General features: G+C 43.4%; 1 protein-coding gene across 2 annotated transcripts in view; it reads left to right on the forward strand.

The window, feature by feature from the left end:
* Positions 1 to 19,070, forward strand: part of NR1H3 (nuclear receptor subfamily 1 group H member 3) — a 30,822-nt gene that overhangs the window by 6,736 nt on the left and 5,016 nt on the right. For both annotated transcript variants that reach the window (XM_071558560.1, XM_071558559.1), the window contains exons 2-5: positions 10,505 to 10,752; positions 13,540 to 13,806; positions 18,091 to 18,299; positions 18,549 to 18,728. In XM_071558560.1, the coding sequence (XP_071414661.1) occupies positions 10,635 to 10,752; positions 13,540 to 13,806; positions 18,091 to 18,299; positions 18,549 to 18,728 (774 nt within the window). In that variant the 5' untranslated portion in view covers positions 10,505 to 10,634. The remainder of the gene's footprint in view (positions 1 to 10,504; positions 10,753 to 13,539; positions 13,807 to 18,090; positions 18,300 to 18,548; positions 18,729 to 19,070) is intronic.

Below are 19,070 nucleotides of genomic sequence, written 5' to 3' on the forward strand. Positions count from 1 at the left end.
AGGTTGCACTGCTCTTCCATGAAAGAAGGTGTCAGAATCCCTTCCTTAGCAAAGGAAGAGGAAAATTCTGTGAGGAGTGTTTTAAAATGCAAAGTAAAATTTTAAAATGTAAGATGAAAAATAACTATAAATCATGTAATGTTGTCTCTGTTATCTGTGTGTGTCTGAGAAGAGGTGACATAATTTTCTGGCCCTATATGGGACTGAAGAAAAATTTGCCCTTGGTCTGTAGAAAGCTCCCAGGTTGCCGTTCTTCTAAAAAGAGAACAGGAGTGGAGAAAGGAGAAGTCTGTCTGAGGAAAACGTGAATTTTCTCCCTATCACCTGTACTTTGAGGGCATTTTCTGTTGTGCTGCTTTTAAGCAGCAGATTAGGGGTAAAGGCTGAAGAAAAAAATAAGAAGAGACTGCAGACTTTGCCCTCCCTTGTTTCAGTATCATCTTCTGTTGCTACTCCCTGATACTTGTTCTGGGTGGTGCCTTCAGCAGTGTCCTAGAATCGGCAGGCAATCCACACCCTTCTTATTTGATACAAGGATCAAAATAAGAAGTGGTCCTGTGCACTTGTACATGTGCTCACATATTCCAGCCCTGATCTTGGATTTGCATTTGTTTCTGAGAAGTCTAGGTAACGTGAGTGCTCTGATGGGGTCATGTTTGCTTGCTGGCTTTGTGCAGACCCTGCTGGAGCATCAGTCTTTGCAGGATTCCCAGTTCCTTGTTTGTCTGTGAGTCGTGTGTGATGGCTCCTTTCTTGTGGCAGGGAATGTTCCAATGTTGCAAATGGATTGGGCTCCTTGCAGCACGATGCTTGTGACAGACTCAGATGGTCTGATGGTTACATTCTTTTGCTTTTTTTGCATTGGAGCCTTTGTGCAGACTTTCAGTTTGTTCTGGGCTGTGTTATTGGGGCAATAGGAAAACATTGTATCTCTTTTCTCCTTGTGCCTCCATAGGGCTCTTTTTGCATGGATGAGGGTGAAGCCTCCTGGGTGCTTGGAGATAACCTGTGAGGAGAGTCGGTGGCTCTGGTTTCCCACTGGTGGGTGTGCCATGAGTGCAGCCATTTCACTGGCTGGTGTTTGAGCAGTGGACTCTGTCCGGCTCTGGACTGTTTTCCAGCTGAGTATTTGTGGTGATGTCAGGCAGTGTGAGAAGGGAACATGACTTGGCAGGACAAAGTCTGCAGAAAGTTCAGCTCTGCATTTGGCTGAGAGCCGCAGAGGGAATGAGATCTACGCAGACATTCTGCCACACAGCCTGTCACACGCCCTCTCACATGCTCTTCCCTGTCACAGGGATCTCTTTCTCCCATTTTCAGACATTTAACCCTTCCCTCCTAGCTTCTGCCCGGTGGGTTTATAATACCCAAAAAAGTTCTCTTACACTGATGTTATTGTGCCCTTGTCATGGGTTCAGTTGCAATGACCCCCAAAGCAGGAATAGCCCATACAGGCCACGATCCAGAATAGTAGTCAAAAGCAGGGCAAGTTTACTTTGCAACAGAGCTCTTAATAGTCCTTTATTATGACCTGTACTCCTCTGCCAGTCTTCACTGTGTTTTTTGGCAGCTCTTCCAATCTTTATTGCTCTGCTGCAGTCTTCTGGCTGGTCTAGGTTTGGATATGTACATCTGCAACCGCTGCCTCTCCTGCTCTCCTAAAAGCAGTATTAGCAACACCTGCCAAGATGTATCCCTCTTAATGGTTGAGTGGGGAATAGACTAACAGTCAGGCTTACTCTGGAGCAATTTAAAACTCTGTTCTAGTATCCCTCTGATCTGTTCTTTATATGGGTATTTCTGTAGTACTGTAATTTGTTCCTGACCTCTGTGCTACATCTAGGGATGATACTTCTATGAATGGGAATTGTTGCTTTCCCCTACTGCCCTTAAGGGAATATTAATGAGTTTCCTGCCTGTTTTGCAATCCAGTACTATATTTCTGTTTTGCCTATGAGCGGTAGTATTTATTTTGATTGATGCTTTTGGGTAGCATGGTGCTTGGATACAAAATGCTATATAGATACATTATTAAAAGGCTGTTTCCCAGAAACAATCTTGTTATCAGTTACGGTGATGTGCAGGATGCTGATGGAAGTACACTTGGGGTGTGAGGAAAGGAGGAAATCAGGAAAAGGACAAACAATTGCACTGTAAGCAGTGCTCTCCTTCTGTTCTTTTCTCTTTTGCCTCTATTCTTCATGTCCTCTAATTTCATAGCTGGTAGTGAATGAAGAAGACCAGTTTGAAAGAGAAGGTGGCCTGGACACAGGTTCGGAGTTGAGGGCTTTTAAGTTCTCTTTTTGGCTTTGCTGTGATACATCCCATGGCTTTGGGTCTTTTGTCATCTTGTCTTTCTGGTAAAATGTGGCAGCTGCTTCTTTTTGCTTTTTTCTGTTTTAATAGGTCAGTGCTGAGAGTGGACTGTGCTGTGCTCCTGCTTAGAGGAGTCAGCAGCAGTCTGGGGTCCTGTGTTGAAGAGGTGAACTGAGGCAGTCTGGGGAGATGAGCAGATTTCCCTTGTGGGATGCCAGTTGATAAAGGTGCTTGGTTAAAATAGGCATGGGTTGTGAAATGTTGTTCCCTTACTGCATAGTTCAGTGGAGATGAAATTACTTTTTAAGGAAACAATCGGGTAAACAGTACGTTGTGGGATTATTTATTATTTTTTACATACAGAAAAAAGGCCTGGAGTGCTCTTTTCTAAACATAATCTAGTTGGTCCTCTTATTCCTTATTGACTAGGTTTAGCCCTTTTCTCTGGCATCTCCACTACCAGTTTGTTATTTTGGGTATTCATTCTTATTTCTCTCTTTTTTTCTTTCTTTTTTCTTTTTCTTTCTGTCTTTTTTTTTTTAAATGTTCTGATCTCTTGCTTCAGTTTGGAAATAGCATTGGGATGACTTCTCAAATCTGCCATGAGTCAGGCTCATGTTCCCTGAAGGGAAGCTGTAACATCTGTGGGATTAAGGGTCATAAAGGAGAAATGTGGGATCCAAGGTAGAGTAACCATGAAAGTCCACAATGAGTGAAGAGTGAGCCTTCTCTATCTCCTTCTGGCCGACTCCTGTGCAAGCCTCGTTTTAAAAAAACAGCTTTTAGGACCTAGTTGGTTATTGCCATTACCTCTGATCCCAATGACACTGTGTATTTCCTGTCTCTTTTAAACCCTGTTCTCTGGAAGATGATGGAAACTCTGTGTCTTAAACTCTGGGCCTGACTTTTATGTTTTGCATTGCTTAATCAGTTGCAAACATCTCAACTTCAATTTTCCAAATTAAAGGGGGATTTTGTTAGATTATAGTAGGAAGTTTTCTTGGTTGCTTGAACACTTCACATTTGATTTTATTCTTTTTTTTTCCGGTTATCGGTGAGCATTTCTGGTGTTGTGGGTTTAGAAGTGTGAAAGAATGACACCATTAGCCAATACAGGGGCTCTAGAAGGAAAAACAGAGACACAAACCAAAACCACCTTTGCTTAGATACATTTAGATGTCCATGGGGAAAAAAGACTTACTGCTAGGATAGTTAAATTTGCTTGGAGAAGTTGAGTGGTACTGGCAAAAGAATGCTGTTGTTATTTTGAAGTGAGTTTCCATAGGGAAAATTTGCTGTTATAGTTGATGCTGACAAACATATTCCATGGACAAGGCTCTAGGCTGGATCCCCTCCCTTCCCCTTCCCAGGGAGTAGCACAGAGCTGCCCTTTGCTTCTCTGCTAGCAGGAGAGGGGTAGCTACTCTGTACTTTTTCATCCTCTTGGGCACAGCACAGATGGGATTTTTCCTGTTGGAAGCCCCTATCAAAGCCTCGGTTGTGCTTCCTGCCATCTGAAGGTCGATGTGATGGTGTTGATGAGCTGGATTTGTGGCCAGATGCGGGGGATTATTGCAGTTCAACTACAAACAGTGAGTTCTGCTCACGTTCATCCCCGTGGGTGCTGCAGAAGTTGATGTTGCTCTAAAGTGGCTGTGCTCTGTCTGCTCCCCATGTTGGATCACTGGCTTCACAGCTCACCTGGCCAGACAGAACTGAGGAAGTCACTTTACAGGACTTGGAGCAAAGGGGAAGATGGTGGGATGCTTCTACTGTAACATCTTCTGTGCTGTAAACTGGTGCATTTCCCAGTTTTGGCTGTTCTTGAGGTGGTTTTATTCCAGGTTAACCAGAAGCTTGAAAGCTGAGGTGACAGCAGAAAGCCTAGAAGGGGCTGGAGATTTTTTACCCAGATCAGGTTTAGGTTGTTTTCTAGAGTTCAAGGGAACTTATGTCAATGGCCTTTTAAAGGGATTTCATGGCAGCAGGTGGCCACATCATTCCTGATAACTCTTGTTATTAATTTCAGGGAAAAGTCTGTTGTATTACCATGATCTCCCTCCCTCCCTCTGTCTCCCTGCCCCCCTCCCGTCTCTCTCCTCCCTTCCCTCTCCTTCTCCCTCTCCCCCTATCCACTCATTTGCCTCTTTCTCTCTCCCTTTGTTAGAGGGACTGATACTTCCTTGCAAACAGGAAGAGAGAGGAGAGCAGTGTGAATGAACTCCAGTAACCTCATCTCCTTTCTCCTCCTCTCAGTTGCAGAACCAAGGACATCTGGCGGTTGGGAAAAAGCGAGGGAGGAAACATAAAGGCACAGCCCATTTCAGGATCTTACCCACCCTGAAAGTGGTCACATGTATGCTCTCTTTTTCTCTTGCTCCTTGTGTTGACATGGCACTCTTTGATCAGGCAAGGGCAAACTCAAAACCTCAGCCTTTGCCAGGCATGGTATAATGAGAGGCAGGTGAGAGGGGAGGGAGCGTCTGCTGCTGCTGAGCCATGTGAACAGGAGAGCTGACTTGCAAAACAGTTGCTGTTGGGGATGGGGGGTTACTTTGCAGAACCTCTAGGTTCCTGAATGGGTCTGGAGTTCAGTGCATTCTGTTGTCATCTAATGTAAAATTTGGGAAGCCCTATTCCCAAAATGGGGGGAGATCCACAGGCTGTGTAGGAAAGAAATCTTGTACTCTACAGATCATGGACATGGAGTGCATTTGGTTGGGGTTTTTATGTGGAGCAAAGCAAAAGTGCTTTGGGCTTATTCTTTCCCTGAATTATTATTGCATGCTGTTTGGTGGTATAGTTATGTCTTATGATCCTAATTCACTTTGCTAACCCATTTATTCAGTTGTTTCAGTCCTGTGTTCCTTCTTTCCTGATTTAGGGAACTGGCTTGGAACTTCTGCAGCTGCCCTTGTTTGTTTATAATACCTATTCTGTGGGTGAAGAGTGCCTAAGTCATATTAATTTCAGATTCAGAAATGTCCACAGACCTCTTTGCATTTTGGGTGTAATATAAGGTCTAATTTTGGAAGGAAATTTATGGAGACTTCCTTCCACTCTCGGAGAACTCACCTTTAGAGTGTTTTTCTGCAATAGCGTGACTTTCCCTTCCTCAGTTTTCTTCTATTCCTTTTAGGCATACCATGTTTCAGAATACCGCCTTTCAGCCTAACACTGTTGTTACACCTCTCTGCTTTTCTTCCCAGTACTCTTTCAACCAAGTGGCACACGTTTGTTTATTTTAAACTGTTCAGGTGTTAGTCACTTCTGCTTTTGTTCTCTGAACTCTGCCATGGTTTCCTTACCCCTGACCTGGGTAGGAGATGGCATGCTGCATGTTGAGACCAGACTAAAGTCAGTGAGAACCCAGTTCAAAGCGTGAGACAAATGCATGGGCAAAGACCATGCCAGAGGTCAGCAAAGTCATGGGCACTAAAGGAGTTGGTCAGCAGCAGGTGTAAAAACCAAAGTAATGTGGGGGGTGGGGTTGGAGGCAGGCTCTGAAACTCAGAGCTAGAGAGGGAGAGGTGAGAATAAGAGCCTTAACTTGAGGGCAAGAGAGCAGAGTGCAGCTGCCCATCTCTGGGAAGCAGGCTGCGCACCCAGGAGTGACTCGTAGGACTCTTTTGCATAGTTGCCAGAGGTGACAACGTCTTAAAAGGCTCACAGACCAATGCTACAAGATTGGCCAGCAGCTCATGGTCAGCTGAAGCTTAGCTGGACAACAAATGAAAGCAATCAGGAGGCTGAAGCTTTCCTTTATCGGCTTGGGATTTATGGTGGCTCACAAACTCCTTCCAGGTTGTAGTTGTCTTTATGCTTCTGAGCGATCAAAATGGATAATGCAATTTCAAACTGTGTCCCTTCAGTTCTCTGTAGAGAGAGATTTAAAGCGGGAGTGTAAAGCTAGTCTGTTCCCCAAGAGTTGCAGAACTGTTTTTTCCATTTGTTGTAAACATACTGTTCAATATCTTTCATTATGGTATCCTGTTGCACTGCTTTGCACACTTCGCATTTGAGTAGTTTGTCCCTCCCATTGTCAACCTGAAGGGGATTATTTTTCCTCATGAGTTCTGACAGTTTTCAAATGTAATATTGCTTCATTTTCAAAGTGACAGATTCTTTTTCTGTCTTGAAAGAGACAAGTTTCTCTTTCAATTTTTTCCTAATTGAAACATGTTACACGTGTACTTTTACCCAGTTCACAGACCCTCTATCTGTTCCAACATCCTTGAGAAATGTGACGATGCAGAGGGGATGAAGAAGAATGAGCCAACATGAGCTGGGTATAATCTTTTTTTTCTCTGAGATTGCTACAAGATAGTACCAAGATACTAGAGAAGATCTGTGAAAATACACTGACTGCTACACCAGACACAGTATAGGAAGAGCATTAGGTCACAAAATAACTTTACTCCTTATGAAAGGATTGGAACAGCAGTGTTTCCCAAGGGGCTTAGTTCTGTGCTGGTGCTATACTGTCCTGTGAAATCTCAGTCCAACAGGTGTTTTTTTTCCTTGGCCATTTAGATCTGCTGCCAGTGTCTGTTACCCAAGGTAGCATCATCACTGTGTGAGTTGTTGATGTGTATATTTTTCCCTCTGCAGAAGACTGTAGGATATCATAATTTATAGGACCAGGACTCTGACTAGTAAATTCTGTTTTAAAAGATCCCAGAGACTTGAACTTCCTAAAAAGCTACTGTTTCTTCTGAACATTCATTATTTGGAGGTAAAAGGCTCATTGAACCATTCTTCTGATTATTCCAGTGTTCCACAGTTCAGTTTCTTCAGAGATGTGCTTGCATCTGATCTGGTTCCTGATCCTTAAGCTTCTCATAGAAGGCACCAAACAAGGAATACTAGGGAGAGGACAGCACTGTTTAGCAGAAGTGTCACAGTAACTACCTCTGTCTCGTTTGGTTTCGTTGTGCTGAGCTGCTCAATGCTATCTCCTTTACTTATCCTTGATGAATGCTAGACAGTACTTTGGTATATTCTGTAGCTTTGTGTCTGTTGATGACAGGTCAGATCAAAGGCTTCCAGAAGAATGCGTAAGTGCTTCAGCTGACTTGGAAGAGGACTCAGCTTGAGGGAATGGGATGAGACTGTTGCTGGAGGAAGTGATGAATGTTTCTGGCATTTAGCATGAGGTGCAAGAGCCAGGGTTGCCATCCTTAGTTTCTGAAAAAACAGTACTTTCTGTTGCAAGGGTGCTGACCTGGAAACCGTCAGTATCTGAGTTGTTCGGTTGTCTCAGGAAAGAAGGGGAGAAGAAAGAAATGGCATAGGGCGAAGCTGGTGGTGACACATTTCAAAAGTGTTTAGTGTCATCTTTGAGACATGGGTGGCAAGGGCTGGCAGAAAATTGTTTCCCTCAGCCTTTCATCTCTACATGTTTCCTCACTGGATTATGTCTGGTCATCAGGTTCTGCTGTTCAAGACTCTGCATTAGAAGTGACTGCTTCATCTCTTGTCACTTGGCCAATCCTGGGTTTTAAAACTGGAAGAGTTGAGACAGACAGTGGGAGGCAACACAGCAGATTATGTCAAGACCGTGTTCCCTCTTGCAGTTGTGGCTCGCATCACCTTTCTGCATTTTAGTTGATGCAAATTGGATGGTGTGAATCTCTGATAACCTGATTATTAGTACAAAACCTGACAAGATTGTAGTAATTTGAAAACAATCCTCATGTGTTTCTGTGAAAGTTAAGTTCCAGATCTAGCTGTACAGCCTCTCACTTGTGTGCATGTGTAGAAAATACTAGTTTAGGTTTCTTTACCTAGCACCAGAGTGTTGCTGTTTGTAGTTAGGTCAGTTTTCCACAGCCTGCAATTGTTACTGCACCTACAGAACTAAAAATCACTGTGTCTTAGGAGCAGAGAAGACAAGCAACCTTTCCTATCTGGCCCATGCTATTTTGAGAAGGCTGGAGGCTGGTACCTGAAGCAGGAACACATGGGTTTGTTTTACAGTACAAAGCTATTGACTGGTAGGCCTTACACCTTGCTGTGTCCTGGACATGTGCATGGATTTATAATACCCTCCCTCTTGGTAGCTGCAAACTTCTTAGGATGTTTGCAGTCTCTCGGACACTCCCTTCTGGGCTCCAGATGTCTTGCAGTGTCCCTCAGGGTTGTGCCCATTGCACGGTTTTGAAATGCCATCAGACTGTACCCTCCTTTTGCTTTCTGGAATATGTTGCCATTGTGTCTGGGATGCAGTAGGATTGGGGCACTGAACTGAAGGCTGTGGGGCCTGAGCACTGTCACAGTTCCTCAGCTGAGGGATCAAAATCTTCCTTTAAAAAATTGCTATGGTGTTGCTGCAGGTGATTCATTCTGCACAATAATTAATCTTTGAGTGAGGCTTTTGCATGGTTTAAAGGAATTTGGAGATGCACAGGGGCAGTGTGCTTAGCTGTCTTGTTTCATGCCTAAACACATCCGGAGACATCTGATACCAGCATTGCTCTGGATCTTACATAGGACTAGGAATACAAGTCTGGTTTGGGTTTGTTTCAGTGAAGTTTCCATCTCCATCTGATGCTCTCTGCCTCTTCCCAAGATTTTCAGCTGCTGCAGGATTTTCTGAGGAGGCCTTTTTTAAAAATAAGTTGGTTGTCATACCCACATTGTCCCTTTGAGGACCATGAATCTCTTTGAATTGGTTGTGTATCACATTGTAGTCTCCCACAGTAGGACGACTTCTATGGCTTTGAGTTTCATATTTGCTGTCACTGCTTTTATAGTATCTTTATTTCTTCATGAATTCAGTGGCTTTGTGCACCAAAGGGGAGGAGGGAGCTCTAAATTGCTTATACAGTCTGAGACTGTGTTTACAAAGGTGAGTTAATGTGCCCTGTGGGTTTTAACACCTGTATCAACAGTGTAATGGGAGATGGCAAAAGCTCAGCAGGCTTCACAGTGGGACTTGCTTTTATACTTGGTGACTGTTTTAGAGTACTGGGAAGGGATTGGTTTGTGAAAGTATTGCTTTCATCATTGTCTTTGGCATTCTAAGAAGAGTTGGTCCAGATTTCCAGGAGGAGATTAAAGATGTGGGACACTGGTCCTCTGCCTCTTCATGGTCAGCATTGCAGTGTGTGAGGCCTGACCCTGCTCACCTGATGCTTTTGTATTTGAGCTGCTGCAGAGCTTTGTCACCTCTTGTCTTTCAGAGAGTGACAGGCTTCCAGTCATGAGCTCAATCACTCAAGTTAAACTGGTACAGGCCTTTCACGTAGTTGCTTCCTAAATCAGTTAATCTCTTTAGCTTGCATTGGTCAATCACTGAGTTGAGATCAGCTGATCAGTGCATGTTCAATCAGATTAGAGGTGTTTACATTAGCAGTTTGCATCAGATTCACCGAGTCTGTGTAGTCAAACCAGTAGGGCCTTTTTCCGTGCAGGTGGGGGTTTTTGGAGGAGGTGATTGGATTTGCTTTCCAGTTTCAGGTTCTGTAGTGGAGTTAAGACTGTATAATGAAGATGCTTTTTAGTATGGTTTCTAGGTTCCAGAAAAGGGTATCCTCAGAATGTTGGTGGTGAATCTATTTCCTTCATGGTCATTTCCCACAGGTATGATGCTGGCTTTCAATTTTGCTGTAAGTGAAGGGAGGATTTGTCCTCCATTTGATACATCACTGATCTTTGTCACAATCTTTGGCTACTGGTAGTAGTAGGAAAGTTCAGTGTTTTGTAGTCTCTGTTAAATAATTATATGAAAATTATCTTCTACAATTTTCTATATGCTCTGCAGTACATGCCACAAAATCCAGGGCAGCTGGCAGCAATGAGCTATTTGTCTGTTGCTGGAAGCTTTAACAAAGGCCACTGATTATAAAGCCTGGAATTTCCCTCTTACACAGTTGGAGAGGTCAGGGCTGAAGTGCACTGATGGTGTTGGCCATAATGAAGACATGTCCTGCTTTGATAAATATTTTGGCAATAAAAGGATAGTTTTGCACCTGAGTGTGCTAATCGTGTACCTTTTAGCACAGTTTGTTAAAATACTGTGTTTCAAGAGTGTAAACATTGATAAAACAATAAATAAAATGATGAAGCTAATTAAGGAAATGAAATCTTGAGGCTTGCTTGTGATGCAGCTCGTAATAGATTTTGGAGGTTCATATCTCAATAGTTGACCTCTTGCCTCTTTTGCATATGTTTGTTTTTTCCACAGGTACTTCCTTTCAGACTTTGAGTAGCAGAGACAAACTAAAGACCTTAAAGAGCGACGCCTATGTCCCCTTGCCTGGCAGAAACAATGCTGCAGCAATGAGGTTACAGTGAGCCCTTCCTGTGTGGCCTCCATGGGTCCCACTCAACTCAGCACACAGGATCATGGGAAGAGGGTGGCAAGTGTATTTGAAATGGAGGAGGAAGGGCTTTCACTCTTCCCTGGCTCAGAGAACCCCCCTGAGCATGCAGGTATGGAAAAATTCATACTAAATCCATGCTACCTAAAGACTATCCATTCTTTCAACTGCAAGCAGAATTGATACTTGCCAAAGTTTTAGGGCAAGTTCTGATGTACTTGAGGCACTCAGATTTATTGCCTAAGAATAGGATTGGTTATTGGTAGTTGAAGACAACTGGTGAATTTATCTGGGTCATAAACATTTTGCTTTTTTGACCTGCTAGAGGTTAGGGTTGTGCCAGTAAAATGAATTTAATTCTGTTAGCCTTATCAAAAGCTGCTGAGCAATGAAGCTTTACTGCAGGTGACAATTCAACAGGGGTAGGTGGTACAAAGAAATTATAGGTTTTTGCAGATTCATATAATGGGAAGACAGTAGAAGTTTCTTCTACATATTTCTTAGGTTGACTGAGGTTAAAGAGCACCAGCAAATAGAGTTGAGATTTTGTAGTTAAAATCACTGCTTGTGGCCACAGTCCTATACTTTGAAACTGTAAGAAGACATGGCATAGCATCTCAGGACATGTGACTGGATAAATGGAGAGCACAAGTGCATGGTATCAGCAACTTAATGAAAATATGACAAATAAAAGTATTTGTTCAACAGTGAGGCAATAGGCAATCCCTGCTATAAAAAGAAGAGGTAATCTGAACATTGTACAAGGACTCAACAGTAGAGTAGAAACAAAGTAAGGAGTTAAACAGTGATATATTAACCAATAAAAGTTTTTAAACCAGATTTGAGGACAGGAAAAGAGAGCAATTAATAGATTGTTTCCTTACAAAGATGCAAGGAAAAAAGCCACAAAGCGTGGGAAAAAAGTATTGAAAAGGGTATCTACCAAAGGAGGATCCTAATGAGAGCTAAAGGTTGAGGGATGGCATTCATGCTTGGTATATCTTACATTATTTCTGTGTTATCTTTAACTTTTATCTTAATATTCAGAGATGGAAAATAATTTGCATAGATCTGAATAAGAGTAAGCCTGTCTGTCTCAATAAACAGTCATAGAAAAGGTAGTAAGGTGTTTATGTAACATTTAAAGGCAGTTAAGAAATCCACAAGATGGACAGATTCATCTGTGGAAGTCACTGGAATGCTCTGCAGTTCCTCAGAAGCACATGGACATCACTTGAGGCTTTGGCAAAGTTGTTACACCAGTTAGTCTGACATTGCACATACTTATACTAAGTAATCTGAAATAACTGTAGGTATTGCATAATTTCCTCCTGGTAATATATTGTGTGAAGAGAAATACAGTTGAACAAGAGAGAAGAACATCAGAAATTTAACCTTTCTGATGGCATTTTCTTGCTGCCTAATCTGCAGTGAGAAGTGCAGGCTGAAATGAGTGACCTCCAGGCCTCTGTGTAAAGTCAGGGGGATTGAAAATCAACACCAAGATACTTATGGCTGAAAACTAATATGTAGTGAGGAACACTAATAATAATTTCTGAGACTGACCTAAAACTATTTACCATTTCAGGAACTTGAGCAGAATAGTAAGTGTAAACAAGAGTAAGGATTAGAAGTATTAGAGAACACTAAGTACAAAAATGAGACATGCAATTGTAAACCTGATGTCGATAAGGAAATGCAGTAGCCTTGTCCTGCAAACCAACCTGTATGCATTAATTCCAGCATAAAGGCTTTCCAGGCATATCTAAACATAATCTGGAGTCTTATCAAGGTATGCTGCTTGTAATTTTTATGAACAGCTGCCGTAGAAGAATCTATAATGTCTGACATGCAGAAAGATACCTGCACTATGAGCTGTGTGGAATGTCAGATACTGGTATGTCTAGAATTAAATGAAATGAAAAGAGAGAGAACCAATAGGGAGGGAATGCACAAATAATATCAGCAAACATTTGGCTGGAATGCTTAAGTTAAGATGCATTGGAGTAGACCAAAGGTGTTTTCAGAATGTAGAGCCACTGCTAAGATCTGTCAGAATGATATAGGAAGAACTGGGAGCTGCTGCACAAGACCATCTGAAATGTGAAGCAGTAGTGAAGGGCCCATGTTTCAGATAGAATAACAAGGTTTGGTAAATGAACTATCACTGTGAGAGTGTTCAGTTTCAGGAGTGGGGAGTACTCTTGTTGAAGAAGAAATGATGGCTTTGCAGTTCTAATGGCTCACAGAGCTTGTGCCTCTGTATTGCCCCTAACTCCACAAGCTGCTGTCTTCTGTCTCGACAGGTTCCCCAAGTGTTCCAGTTATAGGGTTTACCGGCTCAGTCTGCTTTTCGCAGTGTTGCAGTTTCAGCACTGGTTTTTTGTCACTGTTAGATTGATGAACTGTTTTCCCTTGTTCTCGTGCTTGAGTATGGCAGAGAATAGAAGTAAGAGAACTGGAGGCGAGTTCTGAAGAAATTTACTTTCTGCACCGTCTTGGATTTCAGCCCAACTTTTTTTTAGGTCTTTCTCACATTGGTAACTTAACCGTAACTGGAAAACGCAGAAGAGCATCTGGCCTGAGCGTGTTTTTGCTCTTTCACTCTGTTTTGGAGAAGAACAAGTGTGAAGCTATATTCGTTTATATAGTTGAGGTGAAATCTTGTGCATTATGTCAGTAGTTTATTTGTTGCAGAAGGTAAGCTTGCCCAGAAGGGGAGCATGTGAAACAGGAGACTTGATCTTTTCAGCCATGTGTTGGGGAGATGGTGGGTTTGAGTGAAGATACTGGTTATTTTAAGGAAGGGGGCAGTCAGCTGCAAACACCATGCTTCCTTCATCTGTGTGGGGTTTTTCTATTTTGTTTTTTTCCCCTTCGGTACTGTTCATTTTGGTAGAAAATCCCCCCCTGAAGCGGAAGAAGGGCCCAGCCCCTAAGATGCTGGGAAATGAAGTGTGCAGCGTCTGTGGGGACAAGGCCTCTGGCTTCCACTACAACGTGCTGAGCTGTGAAGGCTGCAAGGGGTTCTTCCGCCGCAGCGTGATCAAGGGAGCACAGTATGTCTGCAAGAACGGCGGCAAGTGCGAGATGGACATGTACATGCGTCGCAAGTGCCAGGAGTGCCGGCTGCGCAAGTGCCAGGAGGCCGGCATGAGGGAGCAGTGTGAGTGCAGAACGTGGTGCAGGGCCCACTGCGGGATTGGGACAGTAGGCGTGTGGGGGCGGGCTGGGGGGCCACAGGCATAAAGTAGGAGGCACTGCGAGTGCTTGGGAAGGGGGGCACATGTAAGCCATGCAGGCTGTGTGCTGGAATGTGTGTGGGAAGTCACTGAAAGCTTAGCAGGGAACACGTGTGAAGGTGAGGCTGTTAGTGGAACACCACCGGTGTGCCGAGAGCCCCAGCCCTGCTTTATTCCTTTTAAGAACTCGTGGACTATGAGAGCAGAGGAAAGACTCATGTTCTTCAGGATGCTATCAAGTGTATCAGTAAATTCAGGCTTCTGTCTGCTTTGTGATCAGGACTGTAGAATTGGTCACCGTGCTCCTTGAACAGGCACTTTGCTTTGCCTCCCACTGTGAGCCTGCGACAGAGGTCAAGGGCATCCCCACAGTAGTGCAGCTGTGTTTGTACAAGAGCTGATCTCATTGCTCCCTTTAATGAACTCTGCTATTTTTCTCACACAAGCAGTAGGACTGTTATTCCTCAATATTCACCAGTGTTTCTGCTCACATGTCAGGAACAGGTCTCCTTGGCCAAAACATCCACATTTTGTCTCTTTGTTGGCCAAGACTGACTGAATGGGTGCTCAATTACTGTTAGACCTGTGTGAAGTCTCTTTTTCTGACGTCCAGCATCCAGAACAGTTAGAAATGGGCTATTTCAGAAACATCTTATAAAATAATGCTGTAAAAAAGTGAGTCTTGCTGAACTGCACCCAGGAAACACAATATTTGAGGGTTTTTTCAGTGTGAAGCACAGCATGTCAGTATCTTTGTCTCACTGATTTGTATCAGCATTGCATATGCTGTCTTTACTTAATTTGCCCCTATTCCTGAAAGCTACAAAACAGATATATTTGAGAAGTGATATAATAAGACTGCCTGTTCACTTTGCTTCTCTTTTGTTGCAGATAGAGAGAGCCTCAGTGTGTTTCTCTGTTTACTCATTGTCTTATGTCAGAGACAACTCAGGAAAATTAGGTCAAAAGGAATCTTTGTGTTATTATTATTATTAAGAGCTTGGCAATTCTTGTCAATGCTGAAATCCCCACTGCAAATTTGCCTTGTTAATTTTGACAGAAACTGAGGACTTTTTCCTCCAGCTGTTTCTCTTGGAAGGTCATTCCAGAACTTCCCCTAGTAATTGCTGGAAACATTCTTCTAATTCCCAGACTGAAGTTATTCATGGCCAGTTTATTGTTCTTAAGCCAGTGTGAACCATGAGATTAAATAGTTCCTTCCTGGCAAACCAAGTAAGTTAGATTGCTTTGAATTTAGCGTGGTGCAGAAGGTTGCACACAGTCAGTTTTCAAGATCCAGTATAGCCACGTAACAAGTTACCAGTTATAAATTTTTTGTGCATCTAAGTCCCAAGATGAGGGACTGTAATCACTTCAATCAATTACTTCCCTTCTTAAACTAGCATTGTGAGTGGCATTCTCTAATCTTACAGTCCCCCTTGTTTTGGTAATTGTATTGAATGTCTTTGCTCTTAGAGTTGTAAATTTTATGTGTGTGTGTACCTGTGCACATGTCTTCCCTCTTAGAAGTGGTGGATAAAGGTTCCTCTCAGCTTGAATGTGTTATGTTCTTTGCCTATCCTTCCAATCCCAGAATGCTCTCTCATGGTAGTTCTCCAGTTCTTCATGTATAACATGATTCATTTAAGAAGTGCAAGCATATAGCTGTTCAGTTTTGGGCCCTGCTTTCCTGTGTAGCACCTATGTGTCCTTGGTAGCTGTGCATTAAAAAAATGGCCAAAGAATCTTTCAGCACTTTTTAAATCTTGTTTGTAAAGTCAAGCTTTGTTTATTTTTGATCCTGAAGATATGGAGGTTTTTTTCCAATCAATCTCTTTCTGTCTTTTGTTTGTCATTAACTCATAGGATCATTCTCTGGAAGGCAGCCCTTGAATCCAAGTGTGTTTTCTAGTTTCCTTTTATTTTTTTGGATGCAGCTTTCAGGTAGTTTTTGCAGCTTTATCTTAAAGAAACAACAAACCTCTGCATTCAGAGTGAATTCTTCAGTTAATAGACTCACTCAACCCTTCTCAGGGCTGCTCTCAATCCAGTCTCTGCTGTGCTTTCGTTTGTGCTTGAGATTGCCATGACCCATGTGCAGGATCTTGCACTTGTCCTTGTTGAACTTCATGAGGTTCACACAGGCCAACTTCTGCAAGCCTGTCAAGGTCTCTCTGGATTGCATCCCTTCCCTGCAGTGTGTAAACCACAAATACACAGCTTGGTGTCCTCAGCAAACTTGCTGAAGGTGTGCTCAGTCCCACTGTCCATGTCACCACACAGACGTTAAGCAGCACCGCTCCCAATACCAACCCTAAGGAATGCAGTCATTACTGGTGTCCACTTGGTCTTTGAACCTTTGACCACAACTCTGAGTGCAACCATCCACCAATCTCTTACCCGCCAAGCGATCCATCAGCCGTTGCATTCTAAACATGCATCCCTCCTGAGCTTCAAGAAGGTGATCCTTAAATATTAAACAACTTTCTTTGGGTTTCTCTTTCCTCCAGCATTTTATCCTATGGTACTTTACTGAGCAGATCCTTGAAAACTTCAGAGTCTGCTCTCCTGAAGTCCAGACCTGTGAGCTTGCTGGGCTCCCTTCTTGCTCCCCCAAGGATCTCAAAATTCACCATTTCATGGTCAGTGCAGCCCATTGTGCCCTTGAACTTCACATTCTGCACCAGGCCCTCCTTGTTGGTGAGAACAAGGTCCAGCACAGTGCCTCTCCTCATTGGTTCCTCTATCACTTGGAGCATGCAGTTATCATCAACACATTAGAGGAACCTCCTGGATTGCTTATTCCCTGCTGTGTTGTCTCTCTAAGCTATTGAGGTGGTTGAAGTCCCCCAGGAGAACTAGGGCTTGTGAATGTGAGGCCACTCCTGTCTATGGAGGACCAGCTCCACTGAGTCTTCCCAGTCGGGTCACCTTGTAACAGACCCCGTCTGTATTGTCACCTGTCCCTGCCCTCCCTTTAATCCTGATGCATGAACTCTTGGTCAGCATCTCATCCAGCCCCAAGCAGAGCTCCAGGCACTGCAGCTGGTCATTGACATAGAAAGTGTCACGCTCTCCTTGGCTGCCCTGCCTGTCCTTCCTAAAGAGATTGGATCTTTCCATTCCAACATCCCAGTTCTAGGATTCATCCCACCCTGTCTCTGATGCCAATATGATCATAGCCCAGCAGGCATGTGGTCACCTCTAACTCTGCTTGTTTATTCCCTATGCTACATGCATTTGCATAGAGGCATTTAAGTTGGGCCCCCAGTGAAGCCAACTTACTGGATGGAGAGGCAGGAATTTCTTTGTGTAGCTCTTCAGATGCTCTTTTACTGATCTGTGTATGCTCTCCAAGTTCTGGACATCTCTCGCTCGCACTGACAGCAAACTGGTAGAAGAGGGATGTATTGAGATGCCCCTCCCTGAGCAACTTTAGTTTAAATCCCTCTTCACAGCTTGGCAAGTCTATGAGTGAGGATGTGCTTCCCCTTCTGTGACAGATGGACCCCATTAGCCCCCACAGAGCAGATGCCTCTGATTCGTTCAGTTCCTTACAAATGACATCTCCTTTGACTCAATGACTGAAGAAGACTTCCAGCCCTATTCCTAAAGGATTTGCAGTTGATTTGCATGTTTTATGCAAAGCTATTCTTTTGCTCTTCATCTGTCCGTATGTTTCTGCTCTACAGTTTATTGCAGATAGCCCGTAGAGCAAATTATCCTTTCAAACTCCATTCAGGACTGGCCCTGAGCTCTGAAGAGGAAGGTGAAATGACAACAAGCTGTTAAATCAACAGTATTGGAATAAGACATAACAGCAGGATAGTATAAAATACAGTGGACGTACCATGGCATGTGAAAGGAGAACTTGTTGGAATCTGTTATAATGTTGCAGGGAATTGCTCAGTGGGGAAAGTCACTATTGTTTTTCTGAGGTCTGCAGGACATCATGGGGGGAGCTTCTGTCCTTTATGAACACTTTCCATGACAGTATGATTAGAAAAAAGGCTATGGAACAACTTAAACTGGGGAATAGAGAGAGAAACAAATTATATGCATCACTATCTGCTGTGTTGTGGACACTCTGTTATGCCAGAGTACTGTGCAGCTGTGATCTCCACCTCTCCATTCACAGCACATTACCCCATGTTTCATGTAGTTTCCATTGTACTCCTATGATTGATCACAGGCTATTCCTGCTTTAGATGTTCTGTCTGAAGAACAGATCCGACTGAAGAAACTGAAGAAGCAGGAAGACGATCAAGCTCGGACAGTTGTGGTGCGTCCAAATCCTCCGAATCCACCCAGCCCTTCCCACAAACTGACACCGGAACAGCTGAACATGATAAAAAAGCTTGTGGCCGCTCAGCAGCAGTGCAACCAGCGCTCTTTCACAGACAGGCTCAAAGTGACGGTAAAAACTCTACCAGTGTACCCCAAATAAGAAAAAGTGAAGTTGAGGAATCAGGTTTTGGGTGAAATATTTGGGAGAACAAGCATTTGCATCTGTGGACTAAAGCTCTGTAAACAATAGCAAAGGATGGTGTTCTGATGTTGTCTCCATTTTCTCTCCTTGTTCACTTCATCTTTTCATCCTTCTGTGCTGGCTCCATCTTTTGCATACATATATATGTATATGTGCTATCTCTTCCCATTCCAACAGCCGTGGCCCCAGATTCCTGACCCCAATAACCGTGAAGCAAGGCAGCAGCGTTTTGCTCACTTTACGGAACTTGCAATTATCTCTGTGCAAGAGATTGTGGACTTTGCCAAGCAACTACCTGGCTTCCTGGAGCTCACCAGGGAAGATCAGATTGCTTTATTGAAGACATCTACCATAGAGGTGAGAGTTTGGCTCTCCCCCAATACATAGTAGCAGAGATGAAAGAATTTGGAGTTACCCACATGGAGAATTAGTTCCATCCCTTTTTTCGGGATAGCAGACTGAAGGACCTCAGCTATGGGACCATTACTTCAGTGCCAGATTATATGGGCAAGGGGTCATGGAGGAGAATGAGGCACGTGCCTTTGTAGTGGTAAGCAGGAATTTCCCCTTTCCCAGAAGCAGACACCATAAAGGATGCAGCAAAACTCATCTTGGAATATTTATGCATTCTGAGAGAAACTGGAGAGTTGCTGTTTGTTTTTTGGGTTTTTTTTTGTTCAGAGACACTTTAACACTCAG

This window comes from Pithys albifrons, chromosome 6 (genome assembly GCF_047495875.1).
Source record: "Pithys albifrons albifrons isolate INPA30051 chromosome 6, PitAlb_v1, whole genome shotgun sequence".
NCBI classification, from domain to species: Eukaryota; Metazoa; Chordata; class Aves; order Passeriformes; family Thamnophilidae; genus Pithys; species Pithys albifrons.